This window comes from Nannobrachium achirus, assembly GCF_963921795.1.
Source record: "Nannobrachium achirus genome assembly, chromosome: 18".
In the NCBI taxonomy this organism is placed as follows: Eukaryota; Metazoa; Chordata; class Actinopteri; order Myctophiformes; family Myctophidae; genus Nannobrachium; species Nannobrachium achirus.
The window spans coordinates 6,323,970-6,340,465 of NC_137825.1; the positions used below are offsets into that span (position 1 = coordinate 6,323,970).

Genomic DNA, 16,496 nt, shown 5'->3' on the forward strand with positions numbered 1-16,496 from the left:
TAAGGGCTAGTTGTCATAATTTAGTGAAATGTCTGAAATGTTATTGTCCATTTTTTTTTCACAGTTGATTTAGTCGACCAAAATGTATTTTTGGCAGGGCCATGATGCCGTCGTAATGCCTGATTTATTCTTGGCTGCATGGGGAAAAAACACGCTGTGAGCTTGCACTGTAGATCAGCTATGTTTGGAGCACGACAGACACCAGCATGTATGTTATTGTGCATCAGCTTTTTTCCAATAGTTTTGGTCTTGGGGGAGACATCTCTTTTGGATCTCCAGCAAACAAGTTTGGGAATCACTACCCTGCCCTAGAGGGGTCCCGGACCCCCTGCCTGTTGAAGGTCCCTGGGTCTACGTTGTTGTAGGTCTAAGGCAAGGGTCTTCAATGTTTTCAGGCCAAGGTTGAGAGAGAGAGATGAAGCAGGGACCCCCCCACAAGCTGTTCATAGATTCATATAGTTGCATTGTTTGACAGCACAATCATCAGTGTATTTTGGATTCATGTCAATTTGTGTTTTCAGATATTTAACCACTTGAACTGTCAATATTTAATACATTTGACCTTTCACTGTGTACTTGGTCTGCTCTTTTTCCCCTCTACACCAAACCTCTTTGCTGAAAAAGTGAAAATAGCTGATATACAAGCTCAGCTACGAGCTTGTAGATCTACTATTTTCTGCCAAAGTTCTCCGAAAATGGACACTAGGGTGGTTAATATAAAAAGGTTTCTATCACACAAAGATTTGGAGGCCCCCCTGTAGTAACTCTGAGGACCCCCCGTTGAAGACCCTTGGTCTAAGTTGTTGTTCATCTTGTGGTCCTCAGATGTGGAGGTGAGAAGGTCCGTGGCCGCTACGCTGTGATGATGGAAGGTTCCACAGAGAGGAGCTCCATGGACACCTCGTCTCTGTCTCACACACATGAAGAAGAGGAGCAGCTGGACACCTCGTCTCTGTCTCACACTCATGAAGAAGAGGAAGAGGACGTCTGTTTGGACAGTGGAGATGAGGCTGAGAGGGAGCACCCAGACCAATGTGCTCCTCAGGTACTGTAGGGTTTAAAAAGTGAGCCCGGCCCAACCCAGCCCGACAGAACGTTAGCCCGAGCTCGGCCCAAATACATACCGATACATAATTGACAATAATTGGAGACTGACACAGCCCGCAGCCCGACATTATAAACAAGCTTAATTGCTGCAGCAGCCTTTTTTCTTGTTTGGTGATTTGTTAAGAACAGAGTCCTTTTCCAACTTTATATGTATATATATAAAAGACATTGTAGCAAGTACCGTGCTAATAATGGAACAAATAAACATTGGAGCCTAATTCTTCAATCAGTCAATCAAAAAGCTTTGCTGGAAAACACAGCTGACAACCGCCGCTAAATCAGGCAGCAGGCTATTATAGCTGCAACGTTCACACAACGTCTATTATGATTATTAGGATACAAAAAGTGTCTGCGGACTGTTTCAACGATGTCCTCCGCTGGACTGTTTCAACGATGTCCTCCGCTCTGCTCTGCTCGACCAGCGCTGGCAGCGCATGCATGCACACGCCACAGCAGCCAGCCACACACAGCACAGTCACACACACTCACACATCACAGCAGCCAGCCACACACACACACACACACACACACACACACACACACACACACACACACACACACACACACACACACACACACACACACACACACACACACACACAGCACAGTCACACACACTCACACACGCTCAACTGTCAAGTTGCGCAACAGCGCAGCGGTGCAGCCATAGAGTTATGAGCGCGCAGTTTACACAGTCACAGAGACATCATGATACTGCCTACCGGATTATAAAAGTCCGACCCGACCCATAGCCCGTCATATACATGGACGTTTTAGCCCAGCCTGTGCCGCGCCGACCCGTCGGGTCCCGTCAGGCTCGAGTTGAATTTCTAAGCTGTACTTGTGCACCAGCAGAACGTGGCATGAGGTGCGCTCACCAATGGCATCACCGCCTGGGGCCATTTATAAACCAACTGGAGCGTTACATCCTGAACACTCCAAAGCGCGTCCTCTTCGTTGGTGTATTTAGAGCGGCGCTGAGGCTCGGTCCCAAAACCAGCCGCATATCAGCAGAATCAATGATGCCATCGTCCCAAAGTTTAATGCACTCGATAACTGCTATGTGGCGACAGTCACTTTGAAAGTCTGAATGAGCGCAACTGCTACTTGTAAAACGGTATAGCATTATTTGTTCTTTCATGAATAACCAATAATATTTAATGAAGACCGTTGCTTCCCCATTTAAACTTGCCCGTCGGGCAACCTGGAAGCAAACTCCACTTGCCCAAACACTTTATTTACTTGCCACAGGCAGTCAGACAACCATTGGTGTCAACCCCTGATTATTTTATACTTCGATATCGCACAGTGGTGTCATGTGAAAATAGCTTAAGATTGTAGTATTTTCATTTCTAAAGAAATAACTATCTGCAGTATTAAGCTATAATGACATGCCCAAATATCCAAAACACTTTTTCTTTTATAATCAATAAAATGGATTAGTTTGATTAACTATAATCACACCTCCCTCTACAGGTCAACAGCGACGCTACCGAGGTCTCGGTCGTAACGAAAACCCGGACGGAATCGTCACGAGTGCCGAGTCAGAGTGGGACGGAGTCTGAGGGCCGGGGTTTGACTCCTGAAGAAGAAGAAGAAGGAAAAGTAGATGGCGGTAAAGTGTCTGTCGAAGACCACCTACCGCCATCGCCCGCCGTAGCCGTAGCCGCAGGCGCTGTCAGCGCTTCGGACGAGGTGGTAGAGAGCTCTTCACCGTCTGTTCTGGAAGGGACGTTAGAAAGCTCACTGACTCTGGGGACGGGGACGGACCCTCCTTGCACTGCGGACACGAGGACAACAGACCCAGACAGAGCCGCGCTGCAGCCGCTAAGCCTAGCTGAGGGACGCGCCGCAGAGGAGCCGTCGCTAGCAAGCGACCGCGGAACGGCCGCAAACGCCATCACCACCTCCACCATCACCACCTCCACCCCCCCGCCCATGTCTTCCTCCTCTTCCTCCCCCTCGCCCCTACACTCGCCCTCTAACTCCACCTCGGGGATCTCCAACGGACCCTCCACCCCCGGCTCGGACCCCGGCCTGGCCTCCAGCCCGCTGACCAAGGTTAGTGTTAGCAGGGTTCCCACAACGGGCATGAAATTCTTGAAATGTATTTTATCTTATTTTTATTTCAAATATATTTTTTAAGGAATACAATGTCTGGTAGAGTTTGTATGGTAGATTATGTCAATACAATATAATTTATGTGATATATGATATGATATCCACCTGTTTCCGCGAGAATTCACTGTAGCATTATCTGTAAGACACTTCCGGTTAACAACAGACATACAAGCTCACGTCGCGTCGCAGATGCAACCGTTGTGAGCTTGTAGATCACACTCGGCTACGGCGCCGGAAGCTGCCGGAACACCTTCTGTGCAATGCATGATGGGACGTTGGAAAGTTGTGGATAGTACTTTATTGTCTTGCGACCCAGCAGCCACGTATGAGAAGCACATTTGACATAACGCAAAAGAACACAAAGACATGAAGACAAGAACAATGTCCACCGCTCAGCTTTCTACCCCTGGCCAAACTCCTGATTAAGCCTCAAAGTGGACTGATGGACAAAGGACCTTTTTAGTCTGACCTTATTGTATGCTGGAACACCGTATACAATAGGAGTGGTTGTGTTTAGTCTCCCTGCTCTAGAGACCTTTAGATCGTGTCTCACCTGGACACAGGATCTGACACAAAAAGATGGTCAAGATCCAATTTTATCCCCTGAGCAAGCAGCCAGACTAAATTACCTCAATGGTATAACAACATCTGCACAAGCTCATAGCAATTGCCAGGCTATGAGCTTGTAGATCTGCTATTTTTGTAAAATCATGAACATTTTTGTAAATCTTTGAATATACTTTTAAAGCAAACATTTTTGAGTGGCGCAAACCGCTCCTATGTTTCACAGACCAATCTAACGTAGGCTTGTGATTGGTTCGCCAGTTTCACATCGCATTTAACAAAAAAATTAGCATGTTCATTGGTCCGTGTTTTCACACAAACATGAGGTCAGCATGGACCGATCAAAAATGAAACTCATACGAGCTGAATATTACCTTTGATCTGAGATGGTAACCACACTTGCACAGATTGGTCACAGGTCTCAGGTAACACATAGCTCACATAAGCTTAAAACGCGTTTTCTCGTCTATAATAAAGAATTTACAGCATAAAAAACCTTATATAATCCGACCATCGGTCTCAGCTTTTAATGTTTCTCTAACTCTTCTAACCCTGCCCCAGACGCCCACCTCCACCCCCAGCGCTGTGCGTAGCGGTGTGTGTTCGTCCAGCAGTCCGTACGACACGGACTGCAGCCGCAGACTGATGTCTCACATCCAGCGCTGCGGATCCCAGGAGTCCCTGCTGGACGAGCTGGAGGCGGAGCTTCTGCAGCACGGTGGGGGGAAGCCCCCCTCCTCCTCCTCCTCCCCCTCCTCCAACGGTCTGCCTCTGGAGGACCAGGATGGGTCAGCGGTGGTCTGGGAGAAGTATGCACAGCAGGAGAAGGCCATCAAGAGGTGAGGAGGGGGGAGGGCTGCACACAGCACAGCACGGGCAGAAACCTTGTGTGGGGAGCAATTAGCATATTTAACCAAACTACTAGTAACCGAATACAGGAAAGGTCGACCTAAAACAAAGTCGACCCAAACTTGTTTCCCAACAGGTCTGTGGCCTTAAGCTAGATGCAGAATAAACCGAAATCTAATCTTTGCTTCTGGGGGGTCCCTGGAACAAAATATTTTGCGATATGGGGTCCATCCGTGGAACAAAATATTTTGAGATGGGGGTCCGCGGCCAAAAACACATTTTGGGGGTCCTTAACCACTGATAGGCACATTCTACAAATGTATTCTAAATCAGTTTTCTGAAAATAAACTTATGTTGCTATCATTTATTCTCAAACTTTGTCATGTCAAGGACCCCCAGAATGATATGTATTTGACTACGGACCCCCATCGCAAAATATTTTGTTCCAGGGACCCCCAGAAGCAAAGATTAGATTTTGGTCTATTCTGCATCTAGCTTAAAGTGATAGTTCACCTATTTTTGACATAAAGCTGTGTGAAATACTTGCCATTAAAACAGTGGTTAAAAATGTATCAATTGATTACCAGAGTCCTGTGGTCAGAGTTCTGGTCAGTTTTAGATGAATATTAAGTAGTTCCAATGGGGTGGGGGCCATTTGGCGTGGCCCAATCATTGAAAATAGATTAATCCACAAAACTAGCGTCATTTGTATTGTTGGCCTATTTCTACCATATAGAGCGAGGTTTCGTTCTGATCAGCTTACTGCAAAGCACCTTGTTTTGGGGAAATACGTTGCAGCGGCGTAGTGATACTGGACACAAAAAATAGTACCATGTGACAGAGGGGTCAAAGTTGAACGAAAGTTGGTCTATTTGGTAGAAATAGGTCAACAATACAAATGACGCTAGTTTTGTGGATTCATCAATTTTTAATGATTGGGCCATGAGCCCCTGCCAAATCACCGGAACTACTTTATATTCATCTAAAACTGACCAGAACTCTGACCACGGGACTCTGGTAATGGATTAATACATTTGTAACCACTATTTTAATGGCAAGTATTTCACACAGCTTCATGTCAAAAATAGGTGAACTATCACTTTAAGGCTACAGACTCGTTTTGAAACGAGTTTGGGTCGGCTTTGTTTTAGGTCGGCTTTTCCTGTTACCCTAGTAACCACTATCTTACCTTTTCAAGTAGTCACAGATTATGTTCCTATTTTTCAATCGATTCCCCCCCTTGTTCACGGCCACGGACATGCACACATTTTCCCTGCTTCAGTGGAAAAATAAAAACGTCAGTCCTTTGGCCGCTCCTAGCCAAAGTTATTCTCTGTAGAAGATCCCAGTAATCCCGAGATGCGACGCGATACAAGGAAGTCTAGAAATGAAAGAAATCACACTCGGCCGTGAGCACTGAGCCAGGGCGTGAAATTTCGACTGCTTTGGTCACAAATGGTCGCACCTGAAATATATTTGGGAGCACCTGTGCGACTGTCAATAAATGCTGTGGTGCGACCAAATCGGCTTGCCGAGTGAACTGAAACCAGTGCTCAATAACATTCATTCATTCGGGTACAGTTTACAATTTACAGTTTAGGCATTTAGCAGACGCTTTTAATCCAAAGCGACTTACAATAAGCAGATAATACATCACTATAATAAACAAGATAACATGTCAGAATATCAACAACAATATAACAAATGCATAATATGAATATCAATCTAGCTGCTGAGCTGGCAGCTGCAGGGACATATACAGTACACACAAAAAAGTCAAACGTTGGCACGCTCAAAAATAAACTGGAAGCGGACGGGAGGGGTCTCCCGTCCATCAATCTCTAGTTTCTTTTCCGCTGTGATTCCACTTTTTTTTAATACAATATGGGTCTGATCGCTAACTTGTGGAAAATGCAATAAAACTAAAACACGTACGTGGAGATCAGTGTCCGGTGGTCTGAGTGCAACTAAAAAACAAGTGGAAATACAAGTCTGGCAGTGAGTCTTTATCAGGGACACACATCCACGCAAAGCTGGCCTGGCCTGGAATTGTACCTGGGACAACCAGGGACTCTGGCTGTCCAGGCAGGCTCACTAACCACTCAGCCCCCTACTGTATGTGCACACTGGAGACTTGCAACCGACACCACAGATCCCTTTAAGCCAGTAAGCCCAGCAAAAATGCTAATAAACAGCTTAATAATCAGCTTCAATTTCATTCAATATCCAAACTCCACGAGGAGGAAAGTGCACCAGAACGTCCATGCAAGTCCCAGTCCTCTGAGTGCTACTGTGGGTTGGTCCCTGATTCAAGACTCTTTCAAAGGACCCCCCAAAATGATGTGTATTTGGCTGAGGATCCCCCATCTCTCTCTCTCTCTTTTTTTTAATCTACATTTTTATCACATTTTATAAATGATTTTTCACCAAGTGCCAGTAGCCTAAGCTGTAATCCTGGGCTCTGCTCTCCCTCTGCCAACCTGGGGAGAGCCCCGAACTGAGCTCATGCTTCCTTCAGTGCATGAGGAGTGAGCAGGCTTGATACCTTTACCAAGGCTATGGGCACAGATGACGCGGAGGAGAGAACACACGCCCCCCAGCGCCCACATCGTCCCCGGCGGTAATCAAACCAAGGACCTTCTAGCTGCAAGGCGACAGCGCTACCTACTGTACCCCCCATCACAATAAATATTCTTGTGCCAGGGATCTCCAGAAGAAAAGACTTTTGTTAAAATGTAGATGTAGAAATTTTTGATTTGCACAAATGTAAAAAAGAAAAATGCAGATGTAAAAGCTCATGACGCGGCACTTACGTTTTTAAAATGAATGTGACGCTACAGTATCTGAACACATTTAGCTGGGGACCCCCTGGTGGATTATTTTTCCTTTTTTTTTTCTCCTTCACATTAACCACTTCAACCCCAGCATCCCTATTCTGATGAGATCTGCAAGCTTGTAGATCGTCTTTTCTTCAGCTCTAGGCTTTACAGTTAAAAATGCCAAGTGTAAGAATGGCAATTCATATATAAAATTGTCGTCCTAAAATGTGCATGTTTGTGTGCGTGTGTGTGTGTGTGTGTGCGTGTGCGTGCGTGCGTGTGCGTGTGCTTGTGCTTGTGTGCGTGTGCGTGCGTGCGTGCGTGTGTGCGCGTGCGTGCGCGTGCGTGCGTGCACGTGCATGTGTGCGTGTGCGTGTGTGTGTGTCCAGGTTGCTGGATGAGAACAAGAAGCATCAGGAGCTGATCGTAGGAATCTGTTCAGAGAAAGACAAGATGAGAGACGAGCTGAGGAGACGAGCAGAGACTGAGAAACAACACATCAACACTGTACATAAGGTATTAGTTCGATTTTTCAATACAAATAAATAAATGAAAAAATTTTATTGGAAAAATATGGCCCCCTCACATATTAGAAGGCCAATATCAGTCACCAGAACCAGCTGAACTCACAGACAATGAAGCCACATTTTCAGTTAAATCAAATCCGCCATATTGAAGTTCCGGTCCCGGAAAGAAGGAAAAAACAGACGTGACTGCTATTGGCTGCAGCCGCAGCAAGGGCGGATCTTCACTCTCTAGAACCAGTAGAAGCCTTGAAACATATCCTACTTTATCATTCATTAAAACATTAAAAGAAAAAATATCCCTTTAATGGGACCATAATTTACTAAATGCATATGGTAATTGAAAGAAGACTTTAAACTAGAGACATAAAGCATGAAGTATTTATGACAATTTTTATTATTAAGATAATAAAACCAAGTGTAAAGTCCGACCAAAAACCCATTTGCTTGAGCATTGCAAGGGGGAAATCATGGGTGAAACAGTGACATCTGGTGGGCGATTAAAGGGAACTGCAGGCTTTAGAGTTGAAAGAAGAGGAACAAACTGAGACCTCAAAAAAGTAAAGGAGGAGCAGAGGGAGGGTGTAAAATCAAGGTACTTTATTCATTCCAAAAAGGTTCAAAAGCCTACCTGTTTGGACCCACTGGGCTTCATCAGGGCATGTATAGCATTCGTATGCAGGCTTAAGAGATTGAGGAAATGAGCTTCAAATCCAGCCTGGTTTGAACTGATAAGAGGTGTCAAAGATCACCTTACTGTAAACACACTGGACATAAGCTGTTCTCACAGAAACTGTGTTGTTTGTCTTACACTATAGCGTAGCAAGGGTTCCCAAACCTTTCTGATTGCAACGCCCTCAAAATAATCTTATTGTTTAAACTGAGGACCCACCTCCACCATACCCTGACAAGCGCTTGGAATTGTAGTCATTACATTACATTTAGTTTGACTCGGTTCCACAGATAAATATTGTGAAAATAGCTAAACTGCAAGCTCACAACAACCTTGCACTGCATGTAGATCCTCTCTTGATAATTTGGTGAATTTAAAAAGGTTAATAATCATTAAATTGTCACTTTATAAATGTGCAGATACCCTGCATACACTTATACTTTATGTTGGTTTTGTTTACTGTTGAGTGAGAAAACAATGTTGCACATTAAGCTGATCATCTGGGGTATACATTGGGGACTCCCCTGGAAGTTCCTGGCCCCCAGTTTAAATACGGTAGATAGATAGATGGATTGGTTTAGATGCAGTGGTTCCCAAACCAGAAGCCACTGCATGACAGGTCCTGTTAGGCAGGTCATAGTCTCGCGTGACCAGACTGTTGTCTCCTACAATTTGCAAATGCTCCCGTCATACAGTCTGCGAGACAGAAGATCAGATCATGAGTATCCGCCACGATAAAGAGGAAGTGAAGCCTCCTCCCCACTTCCGTTTCATTTTTACAGTTGTGCACATTTATCCTAATATAAATAAAAATCATCTAAGCATATATATTGCTGCTGATCAGAAATTACATTTTATAAATACAGTATATTTTCTCGACTGGAAATGCCAGCTTCCGTTACTCGGATTTCAGGAGGTGTAGTTCCAGACTCTAGTCTACAGTATATAGCATTTGGAGATTGTGGAATAGTCGAATGGCTACGCGAGACTAGGCAGGTTGAACCACTGATTTTAGAGACATTTATAGAATCGGGTCGATATATTCCAAGACTTGCACACATTTTTACAATTATCAAGGTCCTGTTAAACAGGTCAGCACAGGTGTGGTCACTGTACTGACCTGTTTCTATTTATAACCCTGATTGAATGAATCTGAACCACTCCTTTAACACAGTCAATGAATGACCTTTTGTGTTTCTGTTTACACCTTCTTTGTTAAACATGATCAGGAATAGAGGGTATGCACGTCCACTGGGACCCACCCCCCTAATCTAGACTGAGTGGCAAAACATTGAGCAGCTTGGAGCATTGGAGTTTGGAAGTGCTAGTTGCAAATCACTCAATGGCCCAGCATACCACCTGTTTCTAACTTTGCAGATAGAAAGAGGATAATTCAAGCTTTCAGTACAGCCACAATGATGGTGAGTTAACTTTGTTAAATACAATCAGAAAGGACGTTTCTGTTTGGATGTATGGGCTGTCAATGGCAGAAATGAGTTTTTTGCCACTCAGTAGGCGTGTTCCCACATAACTTCCTGCTACAGTGATGTCAAAAGCATTCCCTCTATTAATTCTCCTCTCCTCTCCTCTCCTCTCCTCTCCTCTCCTCTCCTCTCCTCTCCTCTCCTCTCCTCCTCTCCCCTCCCCTCCCCTCCCTTCCCCTCTCCTCTCCTCTCCTCTCCTCTCCTCCCCTCCCCTCCCCTCCCCTAGCTGGAGGGCAGGTTGGAGGACCTGTTGAAGGAGCTCAGGGAGTCCAGGGACCGGCAGGTGCTCCAGGAGCAGGCTGCCAAGGCTGCTCTGCAGCAGGTGCACAGAGACTACAGCCACCGCCTGGAGCAGGTAAAAACACCTGCTATAATAACACTTGTTTCATTGGACCTTACAGTTTTAATGCAACAAAGCGCCAATAGGAATCGAAACAGGGCTGTGTGTTTATGTAGACAACATGGGCCAGGGCCACAGTAGCCTGTGATTGGGCTACCTGGCCAGTATTCAGATGATAGACAAGCCAGTGGGCCAATCATGTGATGTCTCTCTGCTCAGTGGGCCGGTGCTACTGAAGGATTGGCCCTCTACACTTAGTGGCCGCCCAGCCTAAACATTACTGTAACTAACCTATATTAGTCTGGTTGCCCAGCAGGGCAACCACACTATAGTCCTGGGGAAACGTTATTCTCTGTTTCTAAAGTAACTAAATGTTACTACTCCTCCCACAGTTTTCGCGCCACACACTCGCCGCCATATGTCAAATCGACCGGCTTCATCAGGAATTTGGAATTTGCATTTTTCTAAGAGAAAAGTTGTATTGTTTAATTGATATAAATGTATTCGTTAATTAATTTGATTAAACCCATAGACATGTGTACACGTCTACACGGACAAGCTATGCATTTCTCATGGTAAACTGCGACCTTCGGTTGCAAATATTATTTATTAGTTTACTTTTTTTTGGGGGGGGGGGGGGGGGGGTGGGGGGGGGGGGGCACGGCCTAGCCTCGCAACTCCCAGACTCTCTTGACAACGCATTACGCGATGACGTAGTTACTCACTTTGACTGACAGGTCCCGTCAGTAGACACCAGCGCATCAAAACATCGTCGGGAGAACATCAAATACGTCTTTTCCAGACAGAAATTCCAAAGGTGCAAACTGTTCGTTTTTAAGTCCTGAGATGCCGTTGATTTCAGATAAAACTTCGCTTAATGCAGCTTTTATTCGCGATTTGTGAACTCGTGTCGGACATGGGGTCCGCCATGTTTGTTTACAAAATGTGAGAGCTGCAGCAGCCGCTCGACCAATCAGGAGCGGTGTGAGGCGGGTCGCTCCAAATGCAGCCTTTTGATTGGAAATTAGAAAGTAAGTTCTCCATAAGGAGACTCGATGGGAGGGACACCAGACCGAGAAAAGAAGCACATTGGTGATGACGTAGCTCGGGATGGCCTGCGAGGCTAGTCACAGGCCCACTTGTATAGCCGGGCATATGCCCGGTATGCCAGATGCCCAGTCCACCCCTGGCATGGGCCGTATGGGCAAGTGTATTTAATCCACTACAAACTACAACAACAGCCTTGGTAACAGAGCCTTCATTCAACATGTGTTTGACTGGTCTGTTAGAATAACTCTCCTGAAGTCAACACCAAAGACACCTGACTGTTTGTTGACTTTGGCAACGCACGCAGCGCCAGTCCAGTCCAGTGTACACGCTCTGCATTCCTCTCTGGGGTCGGACGGCGGTCTTGTAGATCTGTGGTTGTTTGGAGCATCTCCAAATGATTATTGCGACCGTAGGTCGCACTTACTACAGAAAGCTGCTCGAGGTGTCCGTCTGTCCGTCCGTCCGTCCGTCCGTCACACACGTCACACGTCACACTTTTGCCCTGCTCATATCTCCGCAACCGTTGCCCCGATCCATGCCAGATTTTGCACACACACTCCTTACCTGCCAAACTACAACCTCCAAGGACCCCCAGAGCTCCAGGGACCCCCAGCTCCCTCGGGGACCCCCAAGTGTAAAAAATGAGCACATGTGCAAAAATTACCAAATGACCACCCCAACGGGGCTGCTCACGGGGCATTCCCGGGGACCACCCACTCCTGGTGCTCCAGAACGGATGCAAAAGTGGTGGCGCCCCCAGTGGAGGACCCCCTGCCACTGCAGCTCACATAAAATGCCGTAACTCGGGCTAGGAGCGACCGGGAGAGCCGGGGCCGGTACCTATTCGTCCGCCTTGGCGGCGCGGAGACCCCACCCCTCATTTCTCACATGGCCCTCTAGCGCCACCATGAGGCCGATTCAGATTTTGCCCTAAAATCACGAAAATCACTACACAGTATGTCTACACTCATGTCATCAACATGCTCAGGAAGATTTTGGAAAAACACATTTTTGCTCTATTTGTGGAGATAAGTGACCTACGGTCGCTTATCTCCCGATTAGGGAGTCTTACTGGTTTACTTTGTTTTACTTGCTTGCATTGCGAGGCGTTGTGAGCTTGTAGATCTGCTATGTTCAAAATAGAGGGTATGTGCGTGACATCATCATCATACCCGGAAGTTATGTTAGAACGCGTACTGAGTGGCAAAACACTACTTTCTGGCCTTGACAGTCCATACATCCAAACAGAAAAGTCCTATCTGATTGCATTAAACAACATTAAAACTCACTTTGCCACTCACTTTGCCCACCAATTTACCATTCACTTTATGCATGCACATACCACCTGTATTTATCGGTTGAACCAAGTCAAACTAAATGCAATGCATCGACTCCCACAATTCCAAGGGCTTGTCAGAGTGAGATTATTTTTAATGGGGGTCCCCAGATCAAATATGATTATTTTGGGAGGGTCACAGCAGCCTGAAGAGTTTGAGAACCACAGGGTTAGACCATAGTCTTGTAAATCAAAAATAGAGAGTCTAGTGTTTCTCAACCACTGTGCCTGGGGACCTTTGGTGTGCCCCTGAGAAGGCTCACAACAGTAGTGAAAACAGCCGATCTACAAACACACAACGCGGGCAATGTGTGCTTGTAGATCTGCTGTTTTCACTACTGTTGTGCGACAGCCTCGTACGATGAAGCAGGGCTTTGCTTTGCGAAGAAACGTACACATTTGAAACTTGGAGATACAAGGTTTCTTCCCTACAGTGACGATATTTACACCCCCGTACTATGTTGGTGTGCCCATGGATTCTTGGGACATGAAAAGTGTGCCCATGCAGAAAAAAAGGTTGAGAAACACTGGTCTAGAAAGTCTTCAAGTGGTTAAGTAAGAAATAACACAAAGTCATTCCGGATTACAAAGCTCACTTTCCCCAGCACAGACCTTTTGCTTGCAAAAAGCATCATAATGTCATTCAGACGGCGTTATCTCCAAAGCTTGGAGCAGAACGGTCTCTCACACACTCTGGTTTCCTCCTTTCAACTAACGGCTTGTTCAGTGAATGGTGGAGAGACGCACACATTTTCTTTTTTTTGTACCAAATCTGTAGTGTCAACACGGCAGTGAGACGCTTTAAGCCATTTAGAACGGGTACACAGTATTGTGTATCATTATTTTATGCTTTAGCTATTGATAAATAGCAGATATACAAGCTCACTGAGCTTGTAGATCTGCTATTTTTGAAAAGTCGTGAAAATTAGAATTTTGACCCGATTCTATAAGTGTCTTTTGAATCCTTCTAAGGTTTTTTGAAAAACCCTATGTTTCTGTGTCAGCAATCTGGCCAGCCATCGTCAAAGAAAAGGTCCTTTTCACTTAACTGGAGCTCAGTTAGTCTGTTCTTGAGAGACTACTATGTCAGTGGTTCTCAAATCTTTTCATGTGAAGGACTCCCAAAATTATATTTACAGTATTTGGCCACGGACCCCATCTCAAAAATATTTAGTTCCAGGGACCCCCCAGAAGCAAAATTTGAGTTACAAACGTTCGCTTTGAAAATACATATATTCAAAGTCTTGCACACATTTTCACGACTTTTTCAAAAATAGCAGATCTACAAGCTCGCAGTGCGGCACTCGGTGAGCTGTGAGCTTGTATATCTGCTATTTTTCACTGGTTAAAGCATAAAATAATGATACTCAATAATGTGTACCCGTTTTGAATGGGTTAAGCTGCTTGCCAGCGGTCTGGTCACACTTTACAAAGTTCAATATCACTGTTCAGTGGACGACAGAAAACAGAACATGGGGTTTTTAGCTGGGGATGCTTTCTTCTTGGACAGCTCTGCCTGTAACGTCAGGCCTTCAGAACTACAGTTGGCCAGTTGGAAGCCATTGATGGGCTCTATTGTCAAATAGGGCTGTTAATGGACAACTTTGTTTTTTTTACAGCAAGGGTTCAAATTTTAGATTGTAATTAGAGAAGAGAAAAGATGAGTGTTAAAAATGTTTTATTTTTTATTCAAAAGACGCACGCTTTATATACATAAGTTATTGATCAAATCAGCCCTGTGCAAAAATGTGTTATCCTTATGTTCAATGCCAAAAAAACAACAACCCACAATTAAACCGCTATAACCAGAACATAGCAGCCAGCAGAATGAGACTATAGCAGGACACTGCCAAAGACATCCAGAACTGCCAGCCAGCAAACTGGTGCTGTGGGAACCAACACATGGGCACCGGTCACAACAAGGACACAAACTGGTGCTGTGGGAACCAACACATGGGCACCGGTCACAACAAGGACACAAACTGGTGCTGTGGGAACCAACACATGGGCACCGGTCACAACAAGGACACAAACTGGTGCTGTGGGAACCAACACATGGGCACCGGTCACAACAAGGACACAAACTGGTGCTGTGGGAACCAACACATGGGCACCGGTCACAACAAGGACACAAACTGGTGCTGTGGGAACCAACACATGGGCACCGGTCACAACAAGGACACAAACTGGTGCTGTGGGAACCAACACATGGGCACCGGTCACAACAAGGACACAAACTGGTGCTGTGGGAACCAACACATGGGCACCGGTCACAACAAGGACACAAACTGGTGCTGTGGGAACCAACACATGGGCACCGGTCACAACAAGGACACAAACTGGTGCTGTGGGAACCAACACATGGGCACCGGTCACAACAAGGACACAAACTGGTGCTGTGGGAACCAACACATGGGCACCGGTCACAACAAGGACACAAACTGGTGCTGTGGGAACCAACACATGGGCACCGGTCACAACAAGGACACAAACTGGTGCTGTGGGAACCAACACATGGGCACCGGTCACAACAAGGACACAAACTGGTGCTGTGGGAACCAACACATGGGCACCGGTCACAACAAGGACACAAACTGGTGCTGTGGGAACCAACACATGGGCACCGGTCACAACAAGGACACAAACTGGTGCTGTGGGAACCAACACATGGGCACCGGTCACAACAAGGACACAAACTGGTGCTGTGGGAACCAACACATGGGCACCGGTCACAACAAGGACACAAACTGGTGCTGTGGGAACCAACACATGGGCACCGGTCACAACAAGGACACAAACTGGTGCTGTGGGAACCAACACATGGGCACCGGTCACAACAAGGACACAAACTGGTGCTGTGGGAACCAACACATGGGCACCGGTCACAACAAGGACACAAACTGGTGCTGTGGGAACCAACACATGGGCACCGGTCACAACAAGGACACAAACTGGTGCTGTGGGAACCAACACATGGGCACCGGTCACAACAAGGACACAAACTAGTGGTGCTGTGGGAACCAACACATGGGCACCGGTCACAACAAGGACACAAACTGGTGCTGTGGGAACCAACACATGGGCACCGGTCACAACAAGGACACAAACTGGTGCTGTGGGAACCAACACATGGGCACCGGTCACAACAAGGACACAAACTGGTGCTGTGGGAACCAACACATGGGCACCGGTCACAACAAGGACACAAACTGGTGCTGTGGGAACCAACACATGGGCACCGGTCACAACAAGGACACAAACTGGTGCTGTGGGAACCAACACATGGGCACCGGTCACAACAAGGACACAAACTGGTGCTGTGGGAACCAACACATGGGCACCGGTCACAACAAGGACACAAACTGGTGCTGTGGGAACCAACACATGGGCACCGGTCACAACAAGGACACAAACTGGTGCTGTGGGAACCAACACATGGGCACCGGTCACAACAAGGACACAAACTGGTGCTGTGGGAACCAACACATGGGCACCGGTCACAACAAGGACACAAACTGGTGCTGTGGGAACCAACACATGGGCACCGGTCACAACAAGGACACAAACTGGTGCTGTGGGAACCAACACATGGGCACCGGTCACAACAAGGACACAAACTGGTGCTGTGG

At 46.4% G+C, this 16,496-nt stretch overlaps 1 protein-coding gene across 1 annotated transcript in view; it reads left to right on the plus strand.

Annotated features, from left to right (window-relative positions):
* The window catches only part of ccdc186 (coiled-coil domain-containing protein 186), a 96,204-nt gene that overhangs the window by 16,905 nt on the left and 62,803 nt on the right, over positions 1 to 16,496 (plus strand). The window contains exons 2-6 of the mRNA XM_080748059.1: positions 826 to 1,045; positions 2,584 to 3,168; positions 4,354 to 4,631; positions 7,850 to 7,976; positions 10,368 to 10,496. Coding sequence (XP_080604185.1) covers positions 863 to 1,045; positions 2,584 to 3,168; positions 4,354 to 4,631; positions 7,850 to 7,976; positions 10,368 to 10,496 — 1,302 coding nt within the window. The 5' untranslated portion in view covers positions 826 to 862. The remainder of the gene's footprint in view (positions 1 to 825; positions 1,046 to 2,583; positions 3,169 to 4,353; positions 4,632 to 7,849; positions 7,977 to 10,367; positions 10,497 to 16,496) is intronic.